Below are 17816 nucleotides of genomic sequence, written 5' to 3'. Positions count from 1 at the left end.
TTTATTTGACCCGGGATTCAAACCTCTTGTTAATGAACCTCGGAATGTGGAGACACAAAATGACGAGGAAGAACATAATATAGCAGACTAAATTTATGAAGTCACAGCACATATATTAGTCCCCGTCAAAGATTGAATTTGCTAATCTCATCATCTTTACAAACTTCCGTCACAGTGAGAATTCTCAAGAAAGATTAGAATAACCAAGGCGCTAAAAAGCACTACATAAAACACAATCAACTAATGGTATCAAAAATTTATTAACTTTTTATAAAGCCTAGCATATATACCATTGCTTAAATATATTCATTCTTGAATAAAAATATAGAATTTCCAAATACAAAACTAACTCTTCTGAAGCCTTTAAAATGGTTTCGTTGCTATAAAGATTGTGACTAGTCATTTTAAAGTCACTTTCACGGATCATTTTTCATCTTCGATTCTCGATTGGGTAACTGCCATAACAGTTTTAACGTGATGCGAGAGTAGATTGTGTTTATAATCTATGTGCGGTATATCATTGAGAGGATGTGTGTGTGTTTAGGAAGTTGGTAGATATGTTTGTTTGTTGTGACTTTATATATTTTTTTATGGTATAGGTTGGCGGACGAGCATATAGGCCACCTGATGGTAAGTGGTCACCATCACCCATAGACAATGACGCTGTAAGAAATATTAACTATTCCTTACATCGTCAATGTGCCACTAACCTTGGGAACTAAGATGTTATGTCCCTTGTGCCTGTAGTTACATTGGCTTACTCACCCTTCAAATCAGAACACAACAATACTGAGTACCGTTATTTGGCGGTAGAATAACTGATGAGTGGGTGGTATCTACCCAGGCGGAGTTGCACAAAGCCCTACCACCAAGTAATAATGTATATATTTTCTATTAGATTTTAGACAAGGAAGCCATTTTTCGAAAATACCATTTATTTAATAATAAATAATATACTAAATATTGGACAACATCACATACATTACACTGATTCCAATGTAAGTAGCTAAAGCACTTGTGTTATGGAAAATCAGAAGTAACGACGATACTATAAACAGTCAGATCCAAGACATCATAGAACTTATGAACCTTTTATACATCGGCTCGGCCAGGAATCGAACTCGGGACCTTGGAATGGCGTACCTATGAAAACCGATGTACATACTACTCAACAAAGGTCGTCAAATCTGCCTATAATTATATTTTGATGAAAATATATATTTATTTTTTATATTAAGATATTCATATCATCCCCTCCAGCTAGACACGAAGCTTGTTTTAGGAATGGGAACGACAATAACCCAAGGGTCAGGATCGAATTTGCGACTTTCACAACACTGGACGGCCTTGTATACCGTTGCGCTATGTATAGTATATTTAGATAAAATATGTATATACAATTTACGATAGAATTATAGTATCATTAAAATTCTTCAGTGTACAACCTAATTCTCTGTAATATACGTCATTAATAAAATTTGATGATTGAAAAAGGTTAAAAATTGTTACTTAGAGCATTAAGAGAGAAGCCCGAGAAAATAATGATAGATAAAAAGATTATTTGTAGTAAACATATTTAATATAAGTTTTATAAAAGTCCCCTGCATTATTGTATTATATATATTGTAAAGTGGATTTTACAGAAATGCAAGATCCAAGTATAAGGTATCATGTACGAAATCATAGCGTGGATTTGGACGCTTCATAATTGTATATATCTTTTACCAGAGTAGACTTGATTATATGACACCTTTATAAATAAATATTCATACATAAATATTGTGGAAACTAAATAAAACTTTGATAGTCTAAAAACAAATAATTTTAAAACAACAAAAGTCAGACATTAAACAATTAAATTAGCTTCGAAATGGATGCACAAAATATAATGAATTAAATTATTACTAAATTATATAAGTAGTAATTTTTAATGACTGTTCCACAGTTAAGTGAAATGGAACGCATATTAAATTCATGCATCGTCGTAGACGCAAGTTCAAGGCACCAAAACCAGTTTTGGCGATCACAGTGTAACTTTAAAAGCAACTTAAAAATCATAACAATAGTTTTAGAGACTTAATTATTAAGTAGAAATGATTCTTTGTTACCGTTACTTTTAAAGGCTATGCATAGATCTTACCGTATAATTAGAAAAGACGCAAAATATTTCTATTTTTAAATGTGTTTAACCTGGTCGTATACCATAATGATATGATTTTTAATTTATTTATTTTTTTTCTTTTTTATTAAAAAAATCTAATATCAAGTACTATTTTCCGAAAAGATAGATATGTTATATAGATAACTAACAAAATATGTATTTTGAATAGTATTTTTTATAATGCTTATTATATGTAAGTGAGGGCTTAAATTAATTATTGCATGGCGTATTGACTTTCAAAAATTTATAAATTAAGGAGCTTGTTAGTATTTTTAGTTAAATAATATATTATATGATATTTTAACAATTTCATAACACTTCATGATTGAAAATGAGACTTCATTTAATAACCTTTTTTTTATAAGACAATTATAGCTGACATCGATTTCTCTATTCCGTTGTACTCTGTGCCAGTCGTATACTCTCGGCTACTTTACCCATATTTAATTTAAACGCTTATCGACCTCTCGCTCGATAACTCGTGCGTCGCTAAAGCATTTTTTTATCTGTATTTCAAAACAAAAAGTTTATCACTACTTTTTTTTTAACAGTGCGCTATTTCAAATTTATTATTAAATTTTACGTGCAAATAATATATTGTCAAAGCTATTTCGTTTCTTAATAAAAAGTGAATTGTGTGAATATTTAAAATAAAAATAGAATAACGTAAAAAGGAAAATGTAGAGTCCCATCATATTGTGAAATGCTCTTATCAAAATGACTCGAGGACTCATCACGACCGTCCATTGTCAGTGAGAAAACATTTATTTCGTGATAAAAATACTAAACAAGCAGGTGCTTAAATGAATAATGACAAATTCAAATTTCGAACAAACATACCGTGCTGAGCTGTTTTTAAACACACGTTCCAATTTCAAAAATAATATTCGCGGGTAAAGTTACTTCGAATTTTTATTCGAAAAATTTGTTTATTTCGTATACCAAATAGTAAACGTAATAATATTATATAAACAAAAGTATTTAGCATCTTCGTCTTATCTTTTTTTTTTTAATATTTCGTTATCCGACACTGTTCGTACATACTGCGGATTTACCTTTATTTATTTATAGACCTGCAGTGAATCACAGGTGAGTGAACTCTTTATTTAATATTAATAATTATCTACCCGCACCCGCACGAGGTTAAAATATAGGCATTCCTACAACATTTACATTGAAGACAATCATAAAAAGGAAAATTTCTTGATTTCTTCCTGCTAGGAAATTAGAAATTCCTGGCTCTCCTCTTGAATAACTCTGTTCATTAATGAAAACTATATTAAAAACCGTTGTGTAGTTTAAAAGATCTAAGCGTACACATGGCGGGAAGCGACTTTCTTTTTACGATGTAGAGATAGACTTATAACTTTTTTAATTTTAGCTATAAAGACAATAGAGCACCCAAAAAAAATGGGTGTTGTCTATTTGCACAAATGTTTTTTTTTATCTTTAAGTAAACATAATTATTTTTAATAAATAAACATTGAAAATATTATATTCCAGTGGAAAGGTTAAATCTATAAATGTAAAGACATTTGGTTTGTGTTAATTGGAATTGTATCTAAGGGTAATTCTACGATAAGAGGTAACTTGTGCGGCAAACAGTTTGAAATATAATTGTTATTCTATATGTTATAATATTTTGCAATTAAAAACATCACCTTATCAAAAACATTTTTTTTTATAAAAATATTTTTTTTTATGCAATATTTGTTGTACCATATCCTATCTAGCTTAAAGTTATATGGCTTCAACCGTTCCTCAAGTAGGCTATATCTAATACAATAATAGTTGTTCAAATCTGACTAGGATCAGTAGTTACTCAGATTACCGTGATACAAACTGACATTGCGGAAATCCTTATTCAAAACCGTCTGATTAGGTCCATCCACACATCAAACATTTCTACCGCCAAACAATACTCAGTATTGTTGTATTCCGGTTTGAAATTGAGTGACCCAGTATAACAGGAGATATAATGGAGATAACATGTTACCAAGGTTGGTGTGGCATTAGCAATGTAAGGATATGATGAGGATAATGAATATTTATACTCAGTGCAAATGGATTGAATGCTATAAACGGTGGACCGCTTACGCATGAGGGAGGGGCCTTAAATGCCAATCCACCTATCTGTTTGAAAAATATATATGTGGATATCCGAAAGGTTTCTGTGGGCGATACTCTCAATCAATCTACACAAGCTAGTTTTTTTATATATACAAGTACTCATCAATTCCTGATCAAAAAATGTTCGTATCGTGTGTTTAAAAAATATTGATTTGTTTAAATAAATACGGAGTCAATGCGAATAAAGAGAATGCGAACTAAGCAAATACTTGAGAGGATTTACGATTTCTGTTAATGGATAAATGGTTGATCACACAAAAACAGCTAATGCACGCATGTGATTGTAATATCTAAGCATATGTAGAAGTTTTTACTATAAAACGTCACACGTGTGTCACGTAATATACACAAATGTTTATAAAGTTCGCTATATAAGCATGGCGTTATATTTAGAGTTATTTTTAAGGTTATTTTTAACGTTATATTGTGTAAACAAAAACAAATGCTTGTCGTTTGTGTTAAATGCGTTCACGCATCGCTTATCTGATTACTTTGATACTTTGTACAGTTGTTGTCAGTTAACTGAAGGTTCTGGTATGGTACAATAAAGAACAATAGCTTGCACGTGTGTTGTCGGATAATTGTTTACAAAAATGTAGATATGCGTAAATATACAGATGTGTATGCAAATGAATGCCAATGGTATGCTTTTAATTAAAAGAAATATACGTATTGTTTATTTTAAAAACGATAAGTTAGCTATTTTTACTTTATGTTTCTACGTATTTTTAGTTACCTATAGCATAATGTTTTGTTGTGAAAAACATTGTGAGAAAATTTAAATTTAAATTTAGATGACATTTCTGAACCGTACAAAATGAACATGTAAAAATATTTCGTATTTTTTCATTTGTTAACAGGCTTTTATTTGAAACGGTTACGCGATAACGGTGTAGCAAAAATGTAGCATTTTATGATCATGTATTGTTACCTAACACATTAGAACGTACAGTTTAGCCAAGGATTTTCCCCAAAAACTGCCATTAAAAACTACTGTCGGCTCAGAGTTCTTGTACAATAAAATATCTCATTTAAATATCGAATTGAATATAACTATTTTTTTAATTTATTATCACTGATATAAATGAGCATAAATTAATTAAAAACTTTTTAATATAACCTCATTTTGTCTCCTATTTATTTATTTAAAATTAAACCTTGAGCCAGCTTTTAAATTTCAGCCAGATTCACTGCGTGGTAGGTACTCATAGTATTATAGGCTTATGCGTTATAAGATTTGACATTAATTTTAAAAATAGAAGTCATTCCTAATTATAGCGATGTCGTTGTAAACAAAGAGTATTTATTATAATATTTTTAGTTTTTATGTACATACTTAACGAAAATTGCTAACAATGTGATTTTGTTACTAACCAAGATCAAAGACTTACTGTGCAATCCGAGACAATAGAGTATATACACTATATATAATAGTATATATATAATAAAGCCGTTATATATAACTGGCCACAAGATCAACGACGATATTTTCTTCAAAGATACCCAAACCAATATGAATTAAAATTTTGGAAATTGTCTAAAATATTCTATACAGCCAGTTGTCAATAAGCCTCTCTGTGTTTGTTTTTTGTTCCACAATAGCTCGTTACGGTTACGATCCAAAGTGAAAGTAGTAGTCAAAAAATCTTAGTACCGTTTTATAACTCAACTTTCATTTAGATATAGTTACAATTATTAAAAGTTAACCTTATAATTGTCAATATGAGGTATATTTGTAGTGTAATGGAAAATTTTATCGATTATATTTTAGATATTATTATAGAGCAATGAAGTTAAAAATGTGTATTAATACGTAAATTTTGTAAGACATTTCTTTAATCTGAAAATCGTATGGAATTGGATTAATTTTTTTTTTTCAGCTAGGATTAAATTATCACATATTCAAATTGCGTTAAGAAAATTCAATATTTAATATATAATAATATTCTATATATAATAGTATCTTTAGCAAATAATTCGGTAACCATTTCTTTGTTTATAAAAATGGGAAACATAATCATGACAATCTAGCTTAGATCAACAAAGTTTCCTTATCGAAATAACATTGAATATATTATTTAAATAAACATTTAATCTAGATGAATATATATTTATTATATGTATTGTAAGCTAATAAAAGTATATAGAACTAGCTGTGCCCGCGACCTTGTACGCCTTTAGGATTTAACAAACAAAAAAATTATTATTGTAGCCTAAGTTACTCCTTATTATATTAGTTATCTGCCAGTAAATGTCCTGTCAAAATCGGTCCAGCCCTTCCAGAGATTAGCCGGAACAAACAGACAGACAGACAGACAAAATTGTATAAAATGTTATATTGGTATGCATCGTATATAACTTTTTTTACTCAATGCATATATATGATATGCATTGAGTAAAAAAAGGGCTATTTTAATATTACAAACAGAAACTACAATTTTATTATATGTATTGATAGCACCCCGCTGTCGAGCGAAGTTCCGGCAGATCTCTAGTATGTGATATAAATTAATTAAAAACTTAATGAAGTTGTTTTTATGTTGTAAGTATTTAAGTCATTAATCTACGTCTATATTCAAAATAACTGGTTGTATTTTTTTATCATTTTTTATATCTATATAATTATTGCACGGTCTAAAATTAACTGTGAAATAATTAAATATTATTAATGCAAAAAAACCCGCAGTCAAAAACTGGTATTGCACTACATATATACGTCATTTTCTCAGCTTTCTTCTAAGAAATAAGTCATGACCATTGACGGTTTGCCGTATTTGTTGATAAAGAGAACATAGTCGCAATATGCTTGTTGAAAATTCCAACATTTAACATACTAGTTTTCGCCCGCGGCTTCGCTCCTGTTTTAAGGGGTTGGTATTCATAAGTTAGTTTAAAAAAGTATCCTATATCCTTCCCTGGCGTTCAAGCTTCCTTTACACCAAATTTCATCAAATTCGGTTCATTGGTTTGACCGTGAAAGAGCGACAGATTACTTCCACGTTTATAGTATTAGTACAAGTAACAGTACATAAACAATAATTATCGAAGATTTTCTTGAATGTTGTCCTTAGATATTGTCGAATTCCTACTTGAGCATGTAAAATACAATATGAATTAACTGTATCTGTGGAAATTTCATTTAATAATTTTAAAGTATATTATGAAACCATATTATCTGCTATGTGTAATTCCGTTCCTCTCAAACATTGAGTCACTTATCCCCACTACCACAAACCTTGGATTTAGAACGTATACATGTCAAGTCATGTTTTTCGCGACTGGTATTCCCACAGTTACTTAAACTTTTTTTAAGAGTATACCGATGTTAAAAATATATTTATGCCAAACAAAAATTGATTTCCAACAAATTGGCATTTAGCGTATTTTTTCTCATAAATAACGAAGATTTCAAGTACAAATTGTATCATACTCCCCTCATGACGTTATCATATAATGGAAAATCGATGATTTTTCCAATGTACCTAAGTGTTATTTATTTTATGTTGAATAAAGATTGTATTGATTTCAGTGTAAACTGTCAATTTTCTCTATTACGGGTAAAATAAAAATATTTCTTTCATTTCGTTTCTAAAAATCATAATTCGCACTCAAAAGCTTGACGAGAATCGTGATCGCTATCTACGTCAAATTAAATCCGTAGAATCAATTTGAATCAAAAATCGTGATCAGACCCGATACTTGATTGTCAAATTGTATCTAGATTTAGGATGGAAGTGGTTAAAACTAAATTTCATTTGACAATGATTTTAAAAAACGTTACGTAATTTTTATATTGGTTTAAAATTGCAAATAATATAAATTCCATTTTTTACACAGCGTAATGTGTCCAAATCATACATTTTATTTGGGGTTAATACAAAAGACTTATTTTGCTCGACCGCCATTTCGACAGTGCACCTGTCGTGATCACATTTAAAACCCGAATAAAAAAAAGAAACTCAATAAAAATATGAGCAATCTGACAATACTAGGAAACTATAAGCTATGTGCTAGTACTGTACGCATTGGTTTGAATAATCGTAGATAGTAATGACTTTTTAATATCTCTTTGCGTAACGAAAGAAGGAAACGATTATAATGGCTTACCTACATAGGTGTATACTGTTTGCATTGCAATGGTTTACAATTAAACCTATACTCGAAAGTACTTTTACTACTTATGACTTAGCGATTGATGAACTTCTTTATGAATATTGAACATAATCCTATTTAATAATTGCATTTTCCGAAAAATCTCGGCATTAAAAATTTTTACGTACATTGTACTTTTTTTGCTAAATAATTGCAACGCTTATTATGTATCGATTTTATCAGAAAGTGCGTTAAGGGTCACTTTCTGCGTTGACTTTTTCTTTACTTTGGCAACATTAAAAACTTTCTCCCACGAATATGTACTTGCTTAAATTTTAAACTCCCATTAATCTGTCGTGCTTTCGCTTTTTAGTATTATTAAAATAATTTCTTTAGGGTAGTCCTATGGTTCAGTATACTGATGATTGATATTACAATAAATACATGTTAAAGTACTGTATGAATGTATAAGTATGCAATATTCTTCAAACATTTTGACGCACGCGGCTAATATTACCATTTTTATAATGTTATCCGTCGACGTAACGTTATAAAGGATCCTATTAAAAATCGCCATTGTGATATTATTCATTGTATTACCCTATCCTATGCTCAACTGCAAAGCGTCCTTTATTATAATTTAGTAGTATAATGTTTTTTTTTAATTTCACGGGGATTTGTCCATAGATAGTATCGCTGTTCTTTTTTTGAAATTTATTGACGGACTGGCAAATTGACCACGTAATGTTAAGTGGCCACTAACACATAATCAATGACACTTATAGTCTCTTGTGCCTGACCAAACTGAGGCCCTCAACCATAGCAATTACAAGTATTGCTGTTTGGTGGTAGAATAACGAATTGGTTCGTACCTACGCAGATAGACAAACACTTAGCCTATCATCAAGAAAATAAAAACTAATGAATCTACAGCTGGTTAGGTTTGTGTATTTGGAACATATTCCATCGCACTGCTCAAGTACGGGATGTTATGTGACAGTATGTGGCAGATTATCATTCTGATTTTCTCACGATATTTCGCAACTGATTCGATCTCGTGTTATGCGGTTAAGATTCACTTTTTCAATCCAATGAGCTATCTTAGTTGATTGTACCGCTTGTAAATAGAAAATTAGAAATGCCAAAAATAATTCATACGTTAACTTATAGGACGGAACTATCAACAGAATAAAAAAACTACATATTTGGTGAGTAAGTCATGATCCATATGAAGTTTATTATTGAGTATGTCGACAGACCTTTCGTTATCTCACCTGGGGAATGGTTTGCTAGTAAGTTGGTTTCCTTCTACCGTACTGATGATTGGGGACTTTTACCTACTCACTCCATTGATTTATGAATTTGCCAAAAAAATTATCATCATCTTATCTATCGTCATAATTAATGCTGATGTCTTTGTCAGCCGGACAAAAGTATTACCCAAAGATCTACATAACAGCAGGTCTTGCGATTTAGCTATGTACCACATTTATTTGGACTGCCTTAAAACTTTAACCTAAATAAGATGAAAATGAAAAAAAAAAAAATTTTTTTCAAATCTCGAACGTAAGCACTCAACCATAACTACGTACTTTTTAAATTATATGATCATAGATACTAAAATGTGACAAAATATTTATGAAGTATACAATTTGAAAACAATTACTGCATAAATCATTAAGAATAGACAAGGTGAGAGAGTGCAGTAGCGCCAGCGATGCAAACTTAAAGAGAAATTGTGTATCGTTGTTTACACATATAATGAGAACGCATGGCTGTGATTTGACAATAGAGATATTTAATATGAATATTGATGAAAGGAAAGTCGGCAAAGACAAAAGAAACATTTTTTTTAAAGGCGACGTGGATCAAATGGATCCTGTTCAATGTTCAGATTGATCGGAAGAAATTTCAGAAGAAGGATACGTTGACCTGTTGTATGGTCAAGAGAATGATGCTGAGGAATCATAACCCCATTTAGTAATGAATTCAGATCAGTATTGTTAAAGCGCGTCTCCTGTGATCTAACCCCTTGATCTTTTGTTTCAACTTTATAATTTATTATATACATATAGTATGGGATACAGTTATGTATTTAAGCGAGATTGAATTTGTCTACAATCCATATTAAGATCTACTCTCTTATTTGACGCCAACATTAAGAGAATTTTCTGTTGTAATTATGTAAATTGACTCGCTGTACCAACATGAATCTTAGATAGTCAATGTGCCTAATTTGTCGTGAGAAATAACTTGTCATATGCAATCCTGGCACACGTATCGTGTATTATAATGTGGTAGAATAACTTTTGCCCTTTGCCCATCAACGGGACATTCACTGGTCCTTTACAGCCCTTTATTGCTGTAAAGACACTTTTGACAGACATGCGGTTTTTTCAAATATACATATGCGACGACTCGTGTGCTATCTACTTTATATGTTGATTGTGTGTCAAAAACGAATGTGTTGAAAGTGTTTATACACACCTTCAGTTTAATTAGATAAACGAGGCATAGAATACGAACAAAAACAATATTAAATCAACTTGTTAAATTGATAATTTGACCGATAAAGTCACCATCTTATGCTACGCGTCCAAATTTCACATCTATTTCCCTCTATTAACAATGTCTAACTAAAATATCAACAAACTGCGAGAAAGCATAAAAAGGTCAAGTCGAAAACCTTTTAAGTTTACTACTATGGAAATATTCGAAGTTTATTTTCCAACTGTTGATATAAGCATAGAGTAAGTTAAGTAAATGAATAAACAGACGATCGCCCAGTTTTCGAAATTCGAACATAATCATGATAAAAAATTCGAGGAAAATAAATATGGATTTATAATTTTTGAAAATTTTATTTTACAACAATTTTTCCAATTTATTTTTTAAAAGTACTGAAATGTTATGTTTTTCCGTGTTTTTGGCCTATATTTTTATGAGTTAATAGACTACGTTTCCTGTAGATTAAATATTCGTCGTAGCGATTTAGTTTCATTGTTTAATAATAATCTTCACATAGTATGAAACAAAGTTGCTTCCCGCCCTCTGTAAGCTTAGATTTTTTGCGGATTTTAATGCGGTTTTTCAAAAACAACAGTGATTCAAGAGGTAGATTTATATATACATATGTAGGTATAAAACATGCATATTATTGGATATAGAATTTAAACTTTCCTAGAAGAAAAAAAAACAAGAACTGTTTATGTTTATTCATGGACTTGTATACCTATAATAAATGTTTGAGACCCTTGTTATTGTACCCATGAGAGCCTAGGACGGATAGCTAGTAAAATTATAAAATATATTTTTAAAAATAATGAACAATTTATTCTACTACGCTTTTGTACTGTCAGTTCTTTTTTATTTTCCATTATAATTCAAAAATTTTACAAAACATAATATAATAGTTTTATATTTTATTAATAATGAAACTTCTATACATTCGATATTTACCTGTAGAGATATGTATATATGCAATATTTTATGCAATATTACAAATTAAAATTATACGCACAGATTGTTGTACCAACAAATAAATCTGCTAGTCACACAAATCTTGCCAGATGATCATCGAAATGTTTATTTTTTAACACTTTTTTACAGATTTAAAGATGCCTTTTATGGAGATCGCATTTCAAGCGGAGATAAGCAGATTTGAAGATCCGGAGTTTGAAGAGTGTGCTCGTCGCAATTGTAATGAGGACCCAAAGACGAGACACATAATCATTGAAGAGTTGAGGAATATGATATATCGTATGTGGAAACGATTTAAATGTCAATATCTTTAAATGTTATGTAAAATATATATTACCTTTAAATGTTTTTTTTCCTTTTGAATTTATAAGCCCTTCCTTTTGTGTAACTATGCGTAAAAAAGAATTGTGTGTACTAGGGAATTATAACACCATAGTAGATATTTTATACATTGCTGAGGGTCACCGCAAAATATCAACGTTATTATTGGAATTTTTAACTTTATTAAGATATATTGATTAATATTTTGCTACAACTCAAAAAGAAATAAACGCATAGTAAATATCACATTTGTATATAATATTTTTTTCCTGTATTGCAGAGAGAGGCGAATGCAATCCACGCCGGACTGACGACGCGTATCTCCTTCGATTCCTAAGATGTCGGAGATTTATACCGGCTCTTGCGCATAAATTGGTAAACATAAATATTCAATTACTTTGTAACAATAGTAAATGCAATAACTTTTATTAACAACATCACAAAAATCTTTAATTCGTTTAGTTTATTTCCATTTCGAGTTAGCATTACAAACCTCAGTAGGATTTATGTATTAAATGTATTCTAAAAAATTAAAGTAGTAATTACTATGCTATGTCCATTTTGCGTCTATTCTTAACGATTTGATCACTCGAACCGAATATTACAGAATAAAAACGCAATTTCCTCTGACTGTTACAAATTCCTTGACATGGAAACATGCCTCTCGAACGAAGGGAGTCTTAAGTATGGCGATTGTTATTATGGTAATTTTCCCAGCATTCAACACTCGACGAAATATGAAAATTACTGTTCAACATTTGTATTGTAAAACTGACAAGCATGGTTAATAGGAATTTCTTAACCTCTATTGCGTAACGCGATTCAATTATTTTTAAATGGAACATCATAATATGGACCAAACTCAAAATATGAATCTCCGTTTTAAGTGAAGTGAACTTTTATTCCTATAGATCAATTTTACATAACATAATGTAGATTACGTAACGATTCTATTTATATACCAACACGAAAAGTATGATAAAATATTTAATATCTGTTGAATTTCTTCATAACTACATTTGGTCACAAAACTGCATTACTCAAATGCCGTATTAGAGGCAGAATGTCAGCCTAGTAAGGCTTAACTTACGAAATCTTGTTATATGATAACATTTTCAGATGGTACGCTATGAAGATTTCCGTCGCAAGAACTTGTATTTATATCACTGCAATGCATTTGGATTACATCGTGTCAAAGATGTGTATGGAGGGACCTTCCCTGATAGTCCTGTAAATGGCAGGATCACACTTATGAGATTTGGTAAGCAAATTGTATCTAAGCATACATAAAATTAATTAATATATAATATAATGAATTACATACTCAAAACCATATTGATCGACTGGGTGATCTGAGCTTGACGAATTTTTAATACATACTTATAAGTTTTATGACGTAGCTTAAACATATTTTCTATATGTAAGATAAATCTGTATACTTAGAAATTCTACACAAAATGTACTTTATATATATATATCTTCGAGTAATATTTACATCTTTATTTTTAAATAATTATCAGGGGTGGCAACTAACTCTGACATCTTTTTAAGCGTGTAATAAATAATGTGAGAAAGGGAGAAAAAAATAATAATAAATAAATAATAATAACATCCTGTATATTTTCCATGCCGGGCAAAGGCCTCCTCTCCCTTTTACGAGAAGGTTAGAGCATATTCCACCACGCTACCCAGTGCGGGTTGGTGGATTCACATGTAGCAGAATTTCGTGGAAATAAGACACATAATGGTTTTAGGTCAGAATTAAAAACACAAATTAAGCACATGAAAATTCAGTGGTGCTTGCCAGGGTTTGAACCCGAATTCATCGGTTAAGATGTACACGTTCTAACCACCAGGCCATCTCGGCTCTATAAATAATTAAGGCCACCAGTTTTTAGATTCCCAGACCAAAAATATATACGGATTTCTCAAGGTGATTAAGATATTCGCTTTTAGAAGAAATATATATAAATATAAATATATATACTATTTTACTCTTCTTAAAAACTAAGCAATTTTTTTTTAATTAATACACAGACGAATTTTAACTTCAAATTGCTAACATATTCGTCTATGTAATTCGTTGTTTCTTGCATAAATTATTACTTAAGACGTTTGCTGAACATGATATTAAAAATAGCATCAGAGATCGCAATTACGATATTATATTGGTGTAGCAATTTTGATAAAACGAAAAAACTAAGTACAGTAACAATTGCACAAAAACTTATAAGGTAACAATACTTTCTAAAGTTACGTCACTAATGGCTTACTTTATAGCAGATACCTACCGTTGTAATTATTTTTGAAGTTGACAAAAGAGATTGTCTGTATGATTGGATACAATAACTTTGCCAAAAATAAATATATTCTTTTATTTTTATTTGATTTTAAGTGTCGATTTATAGTATTGTTATACTATATTATATTTAGTGTTGAATGGAAATGTATGTTTAATACAATAGTCGTTATCATACTTTATATATTAATAGCTTAAGCCATTTTTAAGCCTTGTGATTTTGGGACGATAACAGCACGTAGAAAATTGGTTATAGTCTCATTTTGAAAGGCTCTAGTCATAAATGTGTAAAAGAGGTTTTATTGATTGAAATTCATTAAATTGTTGTGGTCAAACAAAGATTTAATATTGGAGAGCGGAAAGAAATCGCTGAACGGTTAGTTATTAATACGTCTGTATAAGAAAAAAAATTAAAACGTAAACAAAATCAAAGAATTGTTTTCGAGAAACTCCAATTCTATTGAATCAATACAAAAATTTCGCGGAAGACCCACAAGTTTATTTCTCACTCCTGTCATGTAAAAAATGACGTCATAAGAAGCGGTTCTGAATCCATAAATGTACATAATTTCGGATATAGCTTTCTTTCTTTATGAATAGATTTCGACGATTTTTACTGCTTTGGGTTGAGTATAGCCCCAATGTATTCCGATATGAATTTCAATTGTAATGGTTATTGTTAAGTTTTTACTAAACTCCATTTTTTGTGTGTATCACGGAAATAGTTATTTGAAGTATTGGTAGTTGGACGCATATTCCACCGTAAATGTCACCATGGCCCAAAGAGATCACTGGTGTGATAAATATTAACCATACCTTACATCGCCAATGCGCAGCCAACCTTGGACATTATTGCCAACTAGCTACACTAGCTTTACCCTTCAAGATGGAACACGACAATACGAAATATTGCTTGTTCTAATAGAAATACTCTCTAAACTTACAGGTCGATGGGATACAGATACAGTCCCAATAGAAGACGTAGTACGCTGTGCTCTTGTTATGGACGAAGTGGCCGCCTTGCAGCCAAAGCTACAAATCCTGGGTGTTACCATAATAGTTGATTTAGAAGGTCTTAGCATTCGGCATGTTAGGCATCTAACACCTACCATTGCGCACCAGATCGTCAGCCTAATGGGGGTGAGTGTTTTTAGTTTTGACGACTTAAGTAACTTTTTATATTTCCAATTTTTTAAATATAAATATTCAATTACTTTGTAACAATGATAAATACATTAACTTTTAATAACAACATCACAAAAATCTTTAATTCGATTAGTTTATTTCCATTTCGAGTTAGCATTACAAACCTCAGTAATAAATAAAACACTGATTGAGTAATATAATTAAGTAATTGCTATTTCTACAAAGTAGACATCTTGTTTGCTATAATCGAAGCCTTACGTCTAAAAATTCGAATGCAATAAATCTCCTTCATAAACTATTATTCAGAATCATTATTATAGAGCACCCTAAAAATGATATATTCGACATTTAGATGAATTGTTGTTTTTGATCAAAGCTGAATAAAGTTAGAGTACCTGCAAAAATGAATGACAAAACACAATTAAGATTTTTCGTCTCATTTTTCATCTAAATTAATCGTCTTTTTGACGTGTACTTCATATATACAGTATTTTAATATATAAAGATGTTCACACTATTAAAACGTATGGATTCAAATTATCTCTCCATCTATTACATTATATTATATTTTAATTATTTGTAAAAAGTGGCCAGCTCCAAAAATCTCATAACGATTAGTCATTCAAAATTCAAATGATTTCTAAGTCGAACGCCTTATCCTTTGCAAATAGGGAAAGTAACCAAATGTGCTATCCACGTAGGTTATATTACTATCAATAAAAAAAAAATTAATAATAAAATAATGTATTTTTCCAGGTGTCGTTCCCAATACCGATCCACGCACTTCACGTCATCAGGTACAACTGGATTTTGAACACCTTCTTCTACGTGTTCAAGCAGTTCATACCAGCAGCTGCCTGGGACCGGCTGCACTTTCACGGCTACGACATGTCCTCCCTCCATAAACACATCGACCCTGAATACCTCCCCCCCGAATACGGTGGGAGGTGTCGACATGTGATTTCATTCGAGGAGTGGGTCAGAAAACTGGACAGATATAAGGACGATTTTATGGTTCAAGAGTTAAGAGAATTAGGTTTTACTGTGAAAAAGTAATTATTACTTTTTTTAATTTCCTTGGGTTTTTCTTCAAATATGGAATCAGGGTGTATTTTTGAATATTTTTTTTACCTAATCAAGTGAATGACATATTTTTATTCTTTTCCTTTTTATTTTTTATATGTCATACACACAAAAACCGACAGATTTATGCCAGTGACGATCGGTTCAACGGTATAAAAGTAAATGTGTTACAGCGCCATCTATTGTCGAGTGCGGATAGTACAACACGGGGTATAGGATAGTATACAAACCTACATAATCAAAGTACTTGAAACCCTAAGCCCTAAAAATAGGGCTGTTAATGGCAATTACATTCACCAACATCCATTTTAATAGTATACTAGCTGATTCTGTGACTTCACTCATACACAAAAACATACCCGTACGACATTAATAAAAATTTACTGATAGTGCATAACCTGTCATCCCCATTTTACCCTTCACGGGATGAATCAAGGAAGTGTACTTTGCGCTTTCCCGAGAATCAACCTATCCTCATAGCAGATGTCATCTAAGTCGGTTCAGCGGTTTAAGAGCGAAGAGCTAAAACAATTACATTCGCATTTATAATATTAATATAGATAAATATGGTGATGTTAATAAATGACAAAAATATACAAAACTTTACAGTACAATTTTGATTCATATTTATATGTTGGTAATACTGCTGATAGCATTTCGACCATGAATCTATATTTTAAATCTTATTAAATAAAAGATTGATTATGTTAGCAGTCGAAGCAACAAGTACTTAATACTTTATTATTAATAGTTATAACTTACGACAAAGAATTACAATAGTACAAGCTATGACAAATATTAAAAAACAATTTGTACATATTATTCTTACATAAAAAAAATATGACGATGATTTTTAATAATTAAGATTTAATGTGTTTATACTTAAGAAATACCTTTATTTTGTGATAATATTTTATAGTTGAATATGTTACTATTAGGAATTAGGTATATAAAATATGTTTAATACATTTTTTGTTATTATTATATGTGTTTTATTTTTCCATTTATGATTGATTTGCCAATATATTTAAATTACAGCAATCTGTTTCCAATAATTACTATAAATTTTATATTGTAAAGCGAAGTTTGGTATGTCTGAATAAT

At 30.6% G+C, this 17816-nt stretch overlaps 1 protein-coding gene across 1 annotated transcript; it reads left to right on the top strand.

The window, feature by feature from the left end:
* The first annotated feature begins 3178 nt into the window (after positions 1-3178).
* LOC124534772 (clavesin-2-like) lies at positions 3179-17491 on the top strand. The gene is made up of 6 exons (XM_047110783.1): positions 3179-3250; positions 11993-12142; positions 12465-12559; positions 13304-13445; positions 15430-15623; positions 16386-17491. The coding sequence occupies exons 2-6, from the start codon at positions 12001-12003 to the stop codon at positions 16683-16685; spliced, it is 873 nt and encodes a 290-aa protein (XP_046966739.1). The 5' UTR covers positions 3179-3250; positions 11993-12000; the 3' UTR covers positions 16686-17491.
* Positions 17492-17816: the final 325 nt, after the last annotated feature.

The sequence above is a fragment of the Vanessa cardui genome, chromosome 13, assembly GCF_905220365.1.
Source record: "Vanessa cardui chromosome 13, ilVanCard2.1, whole genome shotgun sequence".
Classification (NCBI taxonomy): domain Eukaryota; kingdom Metazoa; phylum Arthropoda; class Insecta; order Lepidoptera; family Nymphalidae; genus Vanessa; species Vanessa cardui.
The sequence above is the reverse complement of the archived record's forward strand: the minus strand, read 5'-3'. Positions and strand labels throughout refer to the sequence as shown.